At 38.9% G+C, this 16,498-nt stretch overlaps 1 protein-coding gene across 2 annotated transcripts; it reads right to left on the bottom strand.

Annotated features, from left to right (window-relative positions):
* Positions 1–468: 468 nt before the first annotated feature.
* net lies at positions 469–6,363 on the bottom strand. 2 transcript variants are annotated; one of them, XM_068295179.1, is made up of 3 exons: positions 6,015–6,363; positions 1,966–2,275; positions 469–1,901 (listed from the first exon to the last, which is right to left on the bottom strand). In XM_068295179.1, the coding sequence occupies exons 1-3, from the start codon at positions 6,076–6,078 to the stop codon at positions 1,295–1,297; spliced, it is 981 nt and encodes a 326-aa protein (XP_068151280.1). In that variant the 5' UTR covers positions 6,079–6,363; the 3' UTR covers positions 469–1,294. The 2 variants fall into 2 exon arrangements, 1 of the variants encoding a protein (XP_068151280.1); XR_011033054.1 differs by lacking the exons at positions 469–1,901; positions 6,015–6,363 and adding an exon at positions 3,122–3,220 and having other exon boundaries at positions 2,194–2,275.
* Between the last annotated feature and the right edge of the window lie 10,135 nt (positions 6,364–16,498).

Below are 16,498 nucleotides of genomic sequence, written 5' to 3' on the forward strand. Positions count from 1 at the left end.
TAGATTAGCTGACAAATTTATTTCTGAACCTGATAAGTGGGCGCTAGTATGCTCTCTTTGGTGTGCCAAAACGCGTTTATGACAGCCACAGCTCTCGGTGCATTTGAACCGACCCCGTTTGCCGTCTGTTGTTATATCGTTATGTGCGCACCTGTTGAATTTCGATTGGGTTCTCGCGCCCTCCCTCCTCATCGCTCGTCTTTTCTCCATTCACCTTGCTCCCTCGCACAGCATTGTAGCAGCAAATGGCTTGTTCCAAACCGATAAGATTATTTAACGTATAAACATAAATTACCCTACATGTCGTCGTCGTGGCTTTCAAACCTGATGACAGTTTTTCTACAATTCAGTACGCACGCACCCAGGTGACTAATGGGTCAGCCGCATTCCCCTGAAAGGTGTACCAGAACGATACCACAGCAAAGACTTATGTTTCATATTACAGTCAGATTTTGTATTTTTGCTTTCTGATTTTATGGCACTTAACTTATATACCTACAAACAATGAGATTATAATTTTAGCACAAAGGATTATATTTATTCACATAGAAGACTTAGTATATAAAATCCTTGAATGCTCACATATTTCTTTGATTTTCCATAGGCTTCTAGTATTTTGATTATTTTTAAATCCTTGATATTAACAAAGTGACTTGTGGTTATTCCTGATTTTGACTTTTTGATAAAATGTCATCCATCCATTACTTATATTTATTTATACATATATACATACATAGTGACTATGTTTTATGTAAAATAGAAATAGCTAGGTATTATTGTCAGTTTCTCAATATAGTGTAGTGCGAGACTTGTTCTTATCATTAACAGTTATTGTCTTTTATTCAAATTGCATATCTACTGGTATTTGGCGTTTCTTAATTTGTACTGCCCAAAGAAGTTGCTTTACTTAAGTGTCAATTCCAAAAGGAATTTTCATTATATTAATTTTTTGTTGCATTAAAAAGCGACTTTAATTTAAGATCACATCGCTTAATTAACATTCTATAAAATATCAATTTTATTTTAATGTGCGTCTTTATTTCCCCATTACTTAAATTATAACATTTACAGAATTTTTCATTTATACGTAGGTATTTACATAAAAAAGGAAGCTTTGAAAACCTTTAAAGCTATTCGGCCACATCGTGACCTCAAGTGACTGCCATTTTAGGAACTAGCGAATTAGGCTAGATCCACCCCCCCGCCCCCCTTATGACAGAAAAAACTCAACAGCTTATTATAACAGTAACTCAGTCATGTTAGAAGTCTTAAAAACACACAAGAGCACGAACATCTAATCATCCTTCTTCCTCTTGACCTTGCCCTCAGTTTGAATCGTCGAGGTGACAGAGTCAATACACTCTGCAATTGATGGCTCCGACTGATCGGCACTGTAGTCCTGGCCAGCCATGCGACTAAGTGTTAATATATACGAACAGGCCACACGCAATACAGATAGCTTTGACAGCTTTTGGGAGCTGGCATATGCGGGAACGGCGTGCCGTAAGGTTTCGTACGCCGCGGAAATAGTGTGTACTCTGGTACGTTCCCTGGCATTGGCCTCAATACGGCGTTCCCGGGTCATATTTTTGTAGTTGCGCTGTTGTGGACGGGATGTGGAAATATCAGAACCGGAACCAATTTTGCAGATGTCCTCCTCATCGAATTCTTGAGTAGGCGATTGCGATAGTTTTTTGTATGATGTCTTCTTTGGAATCACCGGGTCATTTATAGTCCCTATTTCGGTTGGCGCCAATGTTTTCTTTGCCACTAGGGCCAGCGGTTCCTGTTGTTCGTCAATTGGATGCTGTTTTTTCAAAGAACGATGAAATGTGGTCACACCGGGATGACGAACGAATATGTGCGCCGGATTTGGCATAATTTCGTGGGGTTCGCAATGACTGGGATTGGAGCTTGAATTCCACACATTTGGAGATGGCTGACTACTACTGCTGCTGCTAGGGCTAGGCTGGGGGAGACGCTGAAATGCGGGGCGTCAGCACTACGGCTGAGTCCGCTGAAGAGATATATCGTATCCGTTTTTTTAATGGACCCGTAGCAGCACAGCAGGCGGATTGATTTGTGGTTATTGCTGCATCTACAAGTTTTGATGGTTCCGTGCTTTTGCGTTTATTACGCACTAAAAGAGGTATTGGTTTTGGCTCCACCGTCTCAGCTTCCATTGAGGCTCGCTCCGCCGTCAGATCGTCTCCGCCTTCGCTTTCGGAACTGGCGGAGCAAAAACCCGCATCGCGGTCATTCGAATTGGGTGAATCTGAAAAATACAGAAAAAGACAAAACATTAAAAGTCTTCTACATATTTTGAAGAACCGGTTTCCTTATGTTTTCATTTTTCAATTTTTGGCTTTGGCCATATTTAAAAAAAAAACCCCCGATTTCGCGGAACCTACGTCAAACCCTTTTGACAGACTGCCATTGTAATACATAGTATTTGTCTGTATGCATAAAAAAAAAAATCAAATAATTCAAAGAGCGGAAATTTGTCCCCATTGAGACTATCAAGTTGATTTGTAAACACATTTTTGAAGCAAGCCTCTCGCATAAACATCCTGGTGCACTCTCAATTTCCATTTCTACTACGAAATGTAAAAGGCAGGCAATTGTGTCATATTTCAGTCCAAATAAATAATTCCCAAAAATGCAAATTGAAATTATGTACCGTGCATCATGATGACAATGAAACCTGTTTCCAGCCTCGCTCTGTTCGTTCCACCAACCACTGACCTCCACAGGTATTTAAAAAACGTTTAAGCGCAGCTTACTTGCTGAATGTACGTTATTTATTTTGCGTCTGGCGAAAAACGTCAGTTCAAGTTCAGCAGCAGCCACTGCACCAGAAGTAGAAGCCAACAACCCGGTCAGTAATTAAATGATATCCCAACGAAATATACATGTATGTATGTATGTACATACAGACATATCGAGCATATGTTTTGAAGCTAAAAGGGCTTTAGCTACAGAAGTTTGCAGAGAAGGATAAAACAAGGTGAACTCAATCCAAGGGTGAAGAGATGTAATGGGTCACAAACAAATACTTTTTTGCCCATGTTAATCTAGATATAATAGAATGCTTATTCCCGATTTACACCTTCATACATACTGAATATTAGCAAATAATCAGTAAAAGCAGCAGTTTATCTTAACCACTCGCTCACAGACACATGTGACTGATGGTAGACTTGGTAGATTTTGCATGTTGACACAACTATTTATAAGCATATTACTTTGCTATCTTTGCTAATTTTAGACAGACAAACAACGAAACGAAATTCAGAAACTGACTGACATTGCAGCGTTTCGAAATCAGGCTGAACAAATACAAATAGCTCCACCAGCAGCAGCACCAACTCTAGCCCTCGTACTCCGCGTTATAATTTATATTTAGACAAATGTTTGCTTTAACGTCGACGTCGGTCTCGTCTAAGCCAAAACACCTGTGAGCGCGCCGGCGACAGCTACAGTTGCCACAAAGACCTATAAATTATAAGGTGTCTGAGTGTATGTGTGACACCGATTCATAATGGCCAGAAAGGAATATTGTTGTCCTACCCCCAATATTAGGTGAGGTTAAGAAAAGGTCTGGTTCAGGTGGCATAACAGTACCATACCGTTGCAATTCGTTTGCTTGTCTCGAATGCCGACTTTTTGAGGGATTCATTTAATATACTTGTATTTTCAAGTGCAGCTAGGTAGAACGTAGCCGTGTAAATCGCCCAGAGTTGAATTAGAAACTTGGCTTTTAACCTATCGGAAGCAGCTTCGACACACAAATCGTTTGGTGGTATTTTTAATTGGAAATTCAAAGTAACTTGGCTGTTATGGACATTTCTTTCCAAGAATGAATACCCCGATGAGAAAATCAGCTAAAACCTACTTAAAAGCGGCACACACCAACTGTCCGAGACAGTAGAAAATCCCGTATTCACGCCAAAAGTCAGCCGGGGTTATCGTTGGTCCACTGGGAAGCAAGTCAGCATTCCGTGTGTGGGAAGCGACCCCTTATCACCAAACATATACAAATACAAATCGGCGATCGGTGTAAAACATTAGACTGTGATCTTGTGTATAATTGTAGTAAAATGACGCGACATTTTTATGAATGAATCGAGGCACAAACAACAATCACAGCAACGACAGAAATCAGGGTATCACCGTTTAGGTAAGAAATAACATATAGCCACTACTTCTCTGATATAATATGTTGTACACATCCTGAACATTTCACTGGTCACAAATGTTTTTATTTAAGAACTGTAACTCTTTGAAAGAGAAACAGACAAGTCGTAGAGCAACTGTTAAGGCATCGGGATATCGGTGTTATTTTTCCGTTTTTTTGTTTTTGTCGTTTTTGCCCAGAACAGATGGCGCCTGGGCAAAGAATCTCAAACCCCCAACAATATGTGTCAGATAAATAGAGAGAAAAACAAAGAGAGAGAGAAAGAGTGAACCACAAGCCAAAGAAATATATTATACGATAGCCGCTGCCACGAGACACGATGCCTTCGGACGGTAACAGTGCCAACGAGGTATAAGGGCAGATTAAATGCTGATTTGCCTCGAATCTCTGGAACTATATAGTACAACCAACAACTCTCTTTCAAGGTTGCAACCAGGGATGGCTATGATAAATTGTTGGCGCCATACCAAATCGGTAAGATTCAATTTCAAACCAACGAAAAAGTCGATTTTACCTAATAGCAATTTACAGATACTTGGATTTGATGAAACAAATCTACATATGTGTGTACATACATACATACAAATATGTATGATGATAATGTATACATGAATAATAATAGAATCGCTGTTTGTCAGTAGAAGGATGAATTGAAAAACGCTTTGCAATGTCCTCTTTGGTTTGGTTCCTTGGTTGGTTGGTTTGTATGCTTTTGTCTTTTTGGCGATTTTCCTTTTGGTTTCTATGGTCATAAATTTAAGTGCTTTCCAACTGTATCCATACCATTGTGGGTGAAATTAAATGCGAAGTGGATGAGCGTATCTGCAACTCCTTGTTTGCAAGCGCTCTCGAGGGCAAATGAAGTCCAACTATGCCACCACCACCAACGCACAAATTGCCAATATGTCTGGCGACATTGTCTTTACCTCGTTCCCCTTTCCTGATGTCGTTAGTGCAGAGAGTGGGCGTTTTGACATATGCGTCACAAAACCGACGCAGATGTAACAGAAATAGCTGGGGCGCCACAGAGCCTCCATTGCCAGACATTTGGCGGCCTCCTACCCATTCTAACCCTGTCCGCCATTCCGAGTCTAACGGGGATTCCTGTTTATGATAAAACTGCTGCTGTTGGGAATTGAGACTTGCTCGAATTGGGTGTGCTATCATAAAATTTGTTGTCATCAGTTAGGACCAATTTATATGATTTTTCATTGGAAGCTTGCACACAGCTGTTTTCAGTTGTTTTTTCCTGAATTTTTTTAATTTCAGACAACTAGGCAAAGTGTCAAAAGAAAGGGCACAGTGACTGGCAAAATGTTTATGACTAGTGGGGGACATTAAGCTAATTGTTAATGTTCGTTTTGTCCAATATGCTAACAGCTGGTTTTTGTTCAAACCTCTCTTTTACAGAGATGAAAAGTATTTCAAGTAATAACAAAAATATTGGACACAATTCCCTTAACTTTAGCAGCCATTAATTTATTAACAAAACTAGAGAAAAAGCTAAAGGAAAAATATTACCAACAACCAAAAATCGATAGGTGTTGGAGTCTTAGCGACCCACAATAATAAAGGCGTCAGAAACAAATTTCCATCAATGAGTTCAATGTGCATCTAAAGTTTTCAGGTCTAAAGAAAATGGCAAACAATATAAAAAACAGATGCCAATTTATTGATATTTCCCCATACACATATGTATATGTACTGTTCCACGTTAACAATTAACAGCCGACTCTGCATAATTCCCCCTGACAACAGGTGGGCTTAGGCTGTTTACCCAATATCAAATCATAAGATAACTTTAAATAACACTCACCTTTCATAATTATGGCTGCTAGCTCCGCTGCATTTAGTTGCATGTAGAGTTGGTTTGTTTCCATTCTTGAAGTACGCGTAATCCAAAATGATTCGATTGAAGCGTTTTTCGCTACGATTTTCTTTCTTTTTTTTTTTTTTTTTGCTGTTGTGCTTTTTTTGTGTAATTTCACTTGCCAAAACCGATAAGATATCACAGCCTAATTGATATCTATTAATTTGTATACACACTTATATTTTTAGAGGACAAATGCACTAAGAGCTTCCAATCACTTCACTCAGTTAAGCAAATACACATTTTTTTTTTTTTGTTTTTAGAAATTTCCTTATTTTAGAATTTCAAAATTAATTCACTTTGGTCCGGCCATACGTAGAGCTAAAGGGCACGTCCGTTCAGAACGAAAGTATCTTGCGTTTTGAAAGTATCTAGCGGCCGGCTTCATGCTAAAAACAACATGCGGTCGAACCGGGTTGTGTCACGGTGCTTCGGAACTTGTGTTCGGTTCAGATTCGGAAAGTGCTCACTTCTCGTCGTTCGGGGCAAAGTGAGATACAGCTGCACAAATGCAGATACAGAACAAAGAGAAATTTTTGGGCATACATGCATTTGGATGCCCTTGTTAAACTTTATTTTATATAGTCAATAAACTGAAGTTGGACAATTTTCAATTATGTATTTATATTTTATTTGTATCTCTCTGTCGTTTTTTGTGCATTGCAAACTTTTCACGAAAATGAATGTAACCTTTTTAGCAAAGGGTATGGGAATGATTTCCAACCTCGTTCGAACATGTTCGATTTGGAGTATCTTAAATTTTATGAATGAATTAGGTTTAGAAAATCGGGGATTTTCATCACGAAAACACACCTACATACCTGATCTGATGCTATCTGATCCCATTTGATAAACATCCAGCTAAAGAAAAAAATATCGACTCCTAGAAATGCTTAATTGCACAAATGTATCCACTGGATGGATGGTTAACTTCTCAGTGTTAGATAAATAGTAGATATCAAATAGCTTATGTACATATTATTTTCAAAAGGCAAAACAAAATCAGTTTAGATTTGCGATTTGCAAATTGCTGAATAGCCGAACCGTCAAAAGAAGAATTGGTCGGCGGCAATGCGGCAATGGCACCACTTCACTTGAGTTTAGACCAATGCATACTCAGAGTCCAAGTCAGATGTTGATGGGAAGGGTAAACACGGAGCAACCGCTTTGTCTGCTGATGCTGCTGCGGCGCCAGTTGTGTCACATTTTTCCCCCAACCGCGATTGGGTATGTGCTCCACTCTTTTATGTTCACAGCAAATAGACGCCAGCGACAGACAGACGAAAGACGTGCAGATTTTAAGGCACAACTGGCACTGGCAAGATGTCTGGAATCCTTTGGTATGGGGTCTGGCCCCTGGCCCATGCAAACGAGTTTGAGTTTCAGTTGTTGTTGGGTCGTCATCGTTGTTGTCTTTTGGTTGTTCACACAAGTGAAATGAATTCCGCATGCAATAGACGTTATTCTTGAAAACAAAAAAAAAAAAAGGAATAAAGATTAAATTGTGTGGATTTATGCGCCCCCACAGACCAGCGATGATCCAATCGATCGATCCAAATATGGAAACAATGCGATGGCATTGTCTGCGTGTAAAAGATGACCACGGTCATGGAGAATAGACTATCCAGAATATAGAGTAAAGAATTAAGTCTAGTTGTGTTTTAACGAATTTTCTATAATTTTCAACAACAATTTTTCAACAATTGCTGAACGTGATTAAATGAACAGAAATCTTCTAGAGCCATACAAATACTCACAGGAAAACAGGATGAAAGTAATGCAAATTAAGTGACACGAAACCAATATGCTGTGCATATCCAAGATTCCAAAGAGAACGCTCTGACGCCCTGAATCTAAGGGCCTCTGCCTGGCCTGAAACCGGCTATTCATTAACATTTTACCAATGCCAATAAACGAGTTGCAACAACAAGGAGCAAAGAGTGGAATATCAAAAGGTATCAAAGGTAGCGGTCGTTGCAGTGTTTTGGTCTGTAGCCGGTATTCGGTGGCGACACAATCGCCATAAAGTGCCACTCCACTCGTGATAAGCGCACAGTACATGCAACAGGTCAGGTATATTGTATGCTGATGATATGGGCCAGCCGATATGAATTTTGGCCGAAACTCATATACGCTACAAATGATTCGATTACTACCACATTTTACAGGACATGAATTTATAGGTAAAGTTCAAAGTGCTTAAATACATAATTAGGTATGTACATATGTACATACATACATGTGAAAATTTAAGAGTCAACCTTCTGACTGATTCGCTAGTGTATACTCCTTTTCCAGAGATAAGGTATTTCAGTAATACTGCGTCACTAGTGTGTTTGAAGATGAAAGCGTGTGCAGCGTTAGTGGTTTTAATTTACGAGTGACCCAGTCATGAGAAAAAAGACAAGACAAATGTATGTACATGGTTGATAGTGTTTCCTAACTAAGGTTACTTGTTAAACGCTTTAATGAAAGGCTTTGAATTTGTATAATACTTATGAAAACGTAATATGGCACATCCTTCAGCCCTATATGCTCTGCTCCTCGTGAATTCTAGGTATAAAGGCGATTTCTAGGAAAATGTTTAAATTTCGTATGATCATGCCTTCTTAAGCAGCGGCAGAAAAAGCGAAACAAAACCTGTCCAAGTATGGCACCGCGACAGAAACAGAAGGAGTTGAAGACGGAGACCGGGCCGGAATCGTTTGAGGTCTCTCCACGTTTGTGTGCTCTCTGGTTCCCGTCTGCCCAATTCCTTCGACAAACAGTTTTTAGCAGATGTATGAGTCTGTGGATGCAATACTTTTTGAATGATGACTTACGTTTTAGGGCCTTCGATTGGACTGCTGGTCGGTTAACCTGTTTAGTCAGCTCATCGTTTGAGACGCAACCCGCACATGCCATCGCCAACTTTTCAGTCCTTTGCGTTCCTTTTCTTTTAATTTTTGTCAAACTTCAAGTTCAAGGATAACCCAGTCATCAGGTCTGGCTGGGGCTCCAGTTGTTTCGTTTCTTGTACGTGTCGGCGAAATTTGATCGTCCCTTGTGAAAAATCAAGAGTTTTTTTTTTTTGTTTGCTACCGACATCCCAGCTAGAATTACTAAAGGTATTTTTGATTAACTTCATCTCGCAGTACCTAAAGTTCCCCTAATTGATTTGGCTTCCTTAGGCATCGATTGCCTAATTTGATACCAAGCTGCCATGCATCTAGTTTTGATGTACTTAGATTCATAATTTTTAAAAGGCAATTCCCAGTTCATATTTTCTACCTGTCACATCCACATACATAGACTGAGCGTCGCTTGTGCGTTTGCCCACGCTGCAAACGCTAATTGCTTTCAGTCTGCTTTCACTAATTGTCAGCATATTTCCAGCACTTCGATTGATAGATTTTTCAGTGTTACCCATCCAAACAGGTAGGGCCCACTTCTCAGAATTTACACAGTTAATTTTGCAATGCAATTGCACTGTTGTTGCAAATACTAAATCGCCAGACTGCGGACAGCACATTAAAACTGTTCTCGACTCTGTCTAGTCATATTTAACCATAGTGAAATAAAATTAAGTCAATCAGGTAAAAGAACTGATCCATAATAGATACTTTTCACATTTTTTTGCCACCACCAACAAGGACTGTGCCATGTCGGAATAAGCTGCTCTTATTGTTGATTTGATAAGGACATACGTAATTCACATTCGTATTCCCGTTGTTGATTGTCGTAATGCGCACATGTTCATCCATGTGACGTCACGAGGATAGCGAGTGTTCTGTTAAGAGTGCTGAAGGAGTGAAGAGTGTAGTGAGATGAAATCGACCCTTGTTCTGTATGGTACATTTTGTCACGTGTTTGGCATGACTGACTTTATTTTGTCATACGTCGCAAGATTTTGATGCAATATTTTAATGATGAGAGGATACTATCCAAAATTGGTATACTTATTGGTAAGGAATTATTTTGATATCAGATCAACTTGAGCCTTTTTTTCTCGCTTTGCCGATGGTTTGGAAGGCAATTAGTTTAAAGACATATCCAAAAACACATATGTAAACGTACTGAATGTAAACGCACTGAATTTGGTGGAAGTCAAAGGATTGCTCACAACAGCAGCAGTCATCAAGTGCGACTTCCAACAGGAAGTGGTTGCTAGGCGTTTGGAAATGTAACACATGGCTTTCTTAAGCCATCCCAACACATGGCCATACGGAGCCGACCTTCAAAGGCGTCGGCCTGACTCTTGCGATTTTTCATAGAAATTGCACAGTCGGCGGCGGTATCGACGACGTCGACGAATGGCACATATGGTGACCAGAAGATGAGGAGAACGCTTATGTCCTCCATCTTCGTTGTGTGTGAAATTTACACCCAATCTGGCGACACGGTGTCTTTGTTGAGTTTTTCTGTTATGCGCGTGAGAATATTTTTGGAAAATTTCAGTATGACATATTGGGAATGGGATAGAAGAAAAAACACATACATACATACATATATATATGTATGTTATATATATATGTACATACATATATATATGTATGTATGTATGCTTCATAGACAGTAAGTCCGGCCACATGTTTTTGGCCATTGTAAATCTGCGAATGAGATTTAACTCGAAACTGTCTGTACAACAATGAAACGGAGAAGCAATCAAAAAATTAAATATATATATGTATGTACATAGTATATAAAATTATGTATAACAGATGAAAAGTTTAAGGCTTTAGTGCATCATATGACGATCAGCAAATTAGGGACTTCATTTCCAGCTCCAACTAACTTAAACAACAACGTGACAGCCGCAAGCGAAACGTAATCAAATGCATGCGAGCAAATATCTGATATGTAGATACATACATACATACATATGTACATACATATGTATATATGTACTTTTACATACATATATCAGAAGCAGTCGAAAATCGGCATAGTGAAAGGAGTCAGACATGGCCACAAAATACAATTAGATAACAAAATTCACGCTATTAATGTCAAGAAATGCACAAAATCAAAGCTGTCGAGACACTGTGTAGATGCTTTTTTTAAGATGCTGGCACGCAATCTTATATACAGGAATCGAAGAACTTTCCACAGAGGCATTGATTTCCCACGCCTCTTAGTATGAGAAACACCCGCAAGCTTAGCGAATATCGGAAAAAAGGAAACAAAAACGTTAGTACATTTCAGACATTGGAGGATGCTGGCTACTGGTCGCCCCCAAGTATCATAACGAAATTACACAGGAGCAGATTGTTAATACGTAAAACGAGATCGCTTTGGGCGTCATGTCGAAAAAGAAATTGATAAGTTGGAAGCAATCAGTTTCAGAATGTGAAAAGTCCTAAGAATTTTTCAAGCATCGAGTATGATTATAAAAGAAATTATAATAAACTTTTTAGATTATGAGGTATACTCGTAGACAGTTTTGTTTTGTTTATTTTCGGTCCCTTTTGGTTTTTATAAACATTTAAAGCATTCAGAGGAATCAATGGGTTTCGATGCGATCTGTTGGTCTTACCCTTAGCATGTGGCGACAGAATTCAGATTCACCTATCAGTTCTGTCTATTTCTGTAGCCGTGTGTCTTTTAAACAGATGAGTGTAGGAACTTGCTCATTGTGATGCCACACTTGGTTTGGTTGTCTTCCAATGCTTTGTAAGTACGTTTGGGCTAGTCTATTTTTGTAATCGGCTGTGTACGTATTTGCAAGTTGGAAACCCCTGATTTCGTAAAAAAACAATAAAGAAAAAAAACAGAAAGGATTCCCGAATAAAAACAAAAATAAAAAAATTGGGGCAAGCCATACTTGAGGTTCAGACGAAACCCTAAAAAAGACTGTAAGATGATGCTGCAGTTTAAAACCCAGGTTAATAAGTGCATTCAGCCTCCTAATTTTACTACACTTTTAGTGGGTATTAATGGAAATTTATATATGCCATCGCAATGATGAAAATGTATACACAGATATCAAGTGTACCTGAAAGGGAGTTTGCGTTGTGTTGTTGACATGCTGATACATACGAACTTCCTGCCAGGTCATTAGCTATGTTGCTATTGTCAAAGGAGATATCCCTCCATAAAATATCATTGTTCGATTGCCTTTTGTTGTATAGACATTTTCAGTTTTGCCGTAGATGCACAAAAGGCCAGACAGTAGACTGAGACGGAGATGGTTTCCCGTCATTTGTCGACTGGCGCCAGATGCACGGTTGGTTGTCTCACAACAGTTGCAAAAACAGTAAAAGTATGAAATTCTGCATATATTTGAGTCTGTGTCATAAAAACAACAATTAAACCAATAGGACAGGTTGGTGCATGCCAGACATACATAAGACCAGTGGCGGATCCACACGAAGGGTGAAATGAGATCCGCCACTGCTCGCAACACTATAAAGTTTTGCGCCAAATGCCAAAATAAAAGACCCAAAAACCACCACTGAATCAGGCTAACGAAAAAAAACCCGCCAGCCAGATGCGTTTTCTGTTGTCGCTCGTTGACGTTGACACATGCCACGCACAAACCTTAAAGGGGCGAGAGGAGGAGAAAAAGGAAGAGTAGCTGCGGGGGTATTGGCCACTCTTTTTGCCACTTGTCGCCGTCGCTTCAAGTGGCTTGAATTCTTCATTTGCGTGCGGATTGATAGGATATAGTATGTATGTAGATATATATGTACATACATATGTATATGTCCATTCACTGTTGGAGTTGGGTAAATTTTGTTCATCGCGTCCAATATGATCACAAATAATTTTGTTCAATTGAATCATAATGTTAGTAGGAACAAATAACCACAAAAAAGATTTAACCTACTCGAGTTTAAGACTCAAACTATCTGATTAACTATTTGACATTGTTATAATTTGGTTCAGTGGCTTTTTTTTAGGTTCTTCAGCAAAATTAATACTGATCAGAAAATGATATTTGTGCTCACTTACGGTCAGAAAAGTGATCAACTCATTTTACTGCTCACTTTTCAAGGAGCAAGACAACACTACTTGGCATGTCTTTTATTTTTGCGAGAGTCCAAGCAGACGCCACAACACCGCCACAGTCCGCCATTTCAATGAAAGGTGCAGGAACAACTGCTGCCGATATGCTGGCGGGCATGTCGTCTTGTCCTTTCCTAAATTAATAACTGCTGCGTGCGGTTTGGGTTTTATGTTGGCTTGACTTTGCGTCTGGATCTGTCAGGTGCTTTTGCAAAAGTTCATTCAGTAAAAAACGGCTGCAGGTAAATTGACCCTGACTATGGAGTCAAAGAAGAGGGCATCAGGGGAGATAAGATGTGTGAGCCACATTTTGCAAATTTCCTTGAAAATGAAATGCAAAAATTTTTATTGACAGTTGGTGCAGCTGTGATGCATTGCAGGCATATTATGAAATGCATTTCAATATCGGCATCTACTTACATCGTACATAACTGTAGTGTCATTTCAGCATAGTCATAGCTCAGGTTGTTAGAGCTGGCGCCAGACCCTCAGCGGGTGGTGCGCCTAAGCCGTCTGGTATTGGCCTGGAGTCAGTCAGTCTTTTTAAGAAGATCAAGCAAATATTAAGGGTCAAGAGCAGCAGGACAAAGGGTAAAGGCTGGTAACCTTGGATGAAAGAATTTGTAGGAAATTACTGACCTCGTAACTCATACCAATAGAACTGCATAAATACGAGTAGGTACATACATATGTATGTATGTATGTATAGTCAGTCAAAGACTGATGCTGAATCTCTGACACCTTTAAGTAACTCTTCCTTAGTGTGATCAGAGACAGGTCCAAAAGCGCCATGGCTAAATGAGTTTACTTAAATGCACAGCGGCACATGCTCACACTTCGCACCTTTCAGCAAGTAAGTAAACCCGAGCGAGTACTCCACCCAATTCTATAACCAATTTCAGACCCGACACCTCGAAAGGTGCTAGACAGACAATTAAAATGCTTTTTATGCGTCGTCGGCGCTCACACCAACTCCTGTTTCGCTGTTGTCTATAAATAAAGCAATACCAAATAAAATAGAGTGCGATTTCAACCCATACACCAAATATATAATTTTGTATAATTTAATTTACACTTTATCGCAACATTTGGTACTTGTCAAGGGGACGTCGGAACATAAAATTTTTCAATTTATATTTATAACGCAAATGTGGCGATGACCACTCCGAAAATAGTTTCCGATCTAAATATGTATTAAATAACCCTAATTTTTATTGCTATTTGCCACATTTTTGTTTGTTTGCAAAATGTCTGTAAATCTTAAATATGCTAATTGTCGGCCATAGCCACGAGAGTTGTGAATCAGAAAACCCTCGATGGGTATGATATGTTTATGTGTGAATAGTGCATATAACCCAAGTAGTGGTGGTATAATTCCTTCCATTTTATTTCTACAATTACATCTCAAGTTGTTGAGCTTATTGCATACACACTTACATGTGTATGTACTTACATATGGTTGTCGCAACTTCTTCAATTTGCTTGCTATTCGAATCGAAATCGTTTGCATTGTACCTACTATATCAGCACAGCTGGTTTTTTTTTACCATTGAGAATGAGAATTGTTGATTTAGGTTTCAGCAACGACGCTTGGTTTTAACTGCTGTGCAAATAAGCCCAAACAGCCGGTCGCTAACGCATGTAAATGTCCAACTTACACTTCCGATATTATACGACATTGAAAAAATAAATATTTGTCGATTTACAAATAGATAATTGAAAACAGTTATTACTAGTCTACCTGCCTAGTATTACAACTTTTTGCTTAGACCATGTTTCATACGGTACGAATCGCCGAGCCGACCAAGCACGTTAACTTCTTTTGACAATCGAAATGGTCCGTTTTGATACTTTTCCAATTGGGGTGCGCAACTTCCAATCAATTTTTTCATCCCAATGTCCATTACCTTTTCTTATACAATATTTAATTTAATATTTCCAAAGAAAACAATTTATTATTTTCATAATTATTATCAAAAGAATATACATACATAGTTGTTTAAAAACTATCAAACCGAAATTTTTTTACAAGTACTGGGATTCAAAAACGGATCCTGGCTATTCAGGTGTCCACTTAGACAACCACATCAATTTGATAACTCGTAATCTATCGAAATTGATTGGTGTAGAATGGCGCTGCACAATTTTTTTGAGACATTCGACAAGGTTGTGCCAAGAAATCTGATGAAAATTTTACTAAAAATTCATTCAAGACCTAAAGAAAAAAGTGAAAAGGCAGAAGTATTCGACGTAGCATCAACTGCAAACGAAAATGCAAATGTCATTCCCATTCCTCGTGGCGAGAAGAAAATTGGCGCCAGCCGTGAAAAATATGTAGACAATTAGAAAAAGTTTTTCGCTTTGTTTTCTTCTTTAAATGATGCATTTATGTACTTACATATGTATATTAAGGTGAGCCAAAAAACACTGTTTTGTCGAATATAGTGTTGGCCAGGTGTTCTAACTCTCGCACATCAAGCCGAATAGTGGTCGGCGGGTATATTATCGAAAATAGTCTAATGGTTTTTATTTACTAACTTTTTACCTTTTTTACTAACTTTTTTTTGGTGACGAATGGGAAAATGCCCTTTTACATAATAATAATGTATACGCACTGTGTGCCAGTTAAACTGACTACATATGTATGTATATGTATGTCGGCCCACCCTAATGTAAATGTATAAGTGCGACGACTGGCTATGTGCAACAGCTTGTCAGATTGTCACTAATTGGTCTTTGCACCCAGCCAATATTTTTGGCAACGCGCTTCCTACGCGGAGGTAGTCCATGGCATCTGTCGCTCAAGTGGTGGCCAACTGAAAGACTTGAGTTTCTACTTTGCTTCTTGTTTCTGGCACAAAAGTTCAAACGAATTGCGAGGAGGTGTGTCTGGGGCAGCACAATAATATTCTAAGCACATGTTGACTTGCAGTGTGACAAAGTTTAAATTTTTTCATTGATGAAACAAAATGGGGAAACTTTTCTATAAATGAAGCTGCGAATCCACAAAACAACCTGTACGACTCAGGTTCATTAAATTGTTTTGTGTAAGACAACTCATTCACATTAGGACAATCAAAATTTAAAATTGAAATGAAATTTATGTGGTCCTTCGATTAAATGACCCCCAACCCAAAAGCGAAACGATACGTAAATGGCCAATGAGAGGCAACCCTGGGTTAAAAAGCGCATAAACAAAAGACCACTGCCGACGCAGCTGTCCGTAGACACGCAAATGTATATACATACATACATATGTATGTACATACATACATATGTACATATGGGAATTATGGCCCACGGTTTGTCATAATTTGTCGGGATGGCCAAGGTGCCACCGATTTGGTCGCATATGAAAATGGATTAAGCACAATTAATAAATACTTATAATGCGTATTTAAGAACTCATTAAAATTGTCACCGTAGGCGAAAAAGTCAAGCAA

The sequence above is a fragment of the Drosophila tropicalis genome, unplaced genomic scaffold (assembly GCF_018151085.1).
Source record: "Drosophila tropicalis isolate 14030-0801.00 unplaced genomic scaffold, ASM1815108v1 contig_845, whole genome shotgun sequence".
Lineage (NCBI taxonomy): Eukaryota > Metazoa > Arthropoda > Insecta > Diptera > Drosophilidae > Drosophila > Drosophila tropicalis.

Excerpts from the sequence above, each read along its gene's own strand:
- net (XM_068295179.1), bottom strand. The coding sequence starts at position 6,078 with ATGGAAACAAACCAACTCTACATGCAACTAAATGCAGCGGAGCTAGCA. Across the intron at positions 2,276-6,014 it reads AGCAGCCATAATTATGAAAG|ATTCACCCAATTCGAATGAC; the intron begins GTGAGTGTTATT and ends TGTATTTTTCAG. Across the intron at positions 1,902-1,965 it reads TCAGCGTCTCCCCCAGCCTA|TCATTGCGAACCCCACGAAA; the intron begins GCCCTAGCAGCA and ends CTCCAATCCCAG.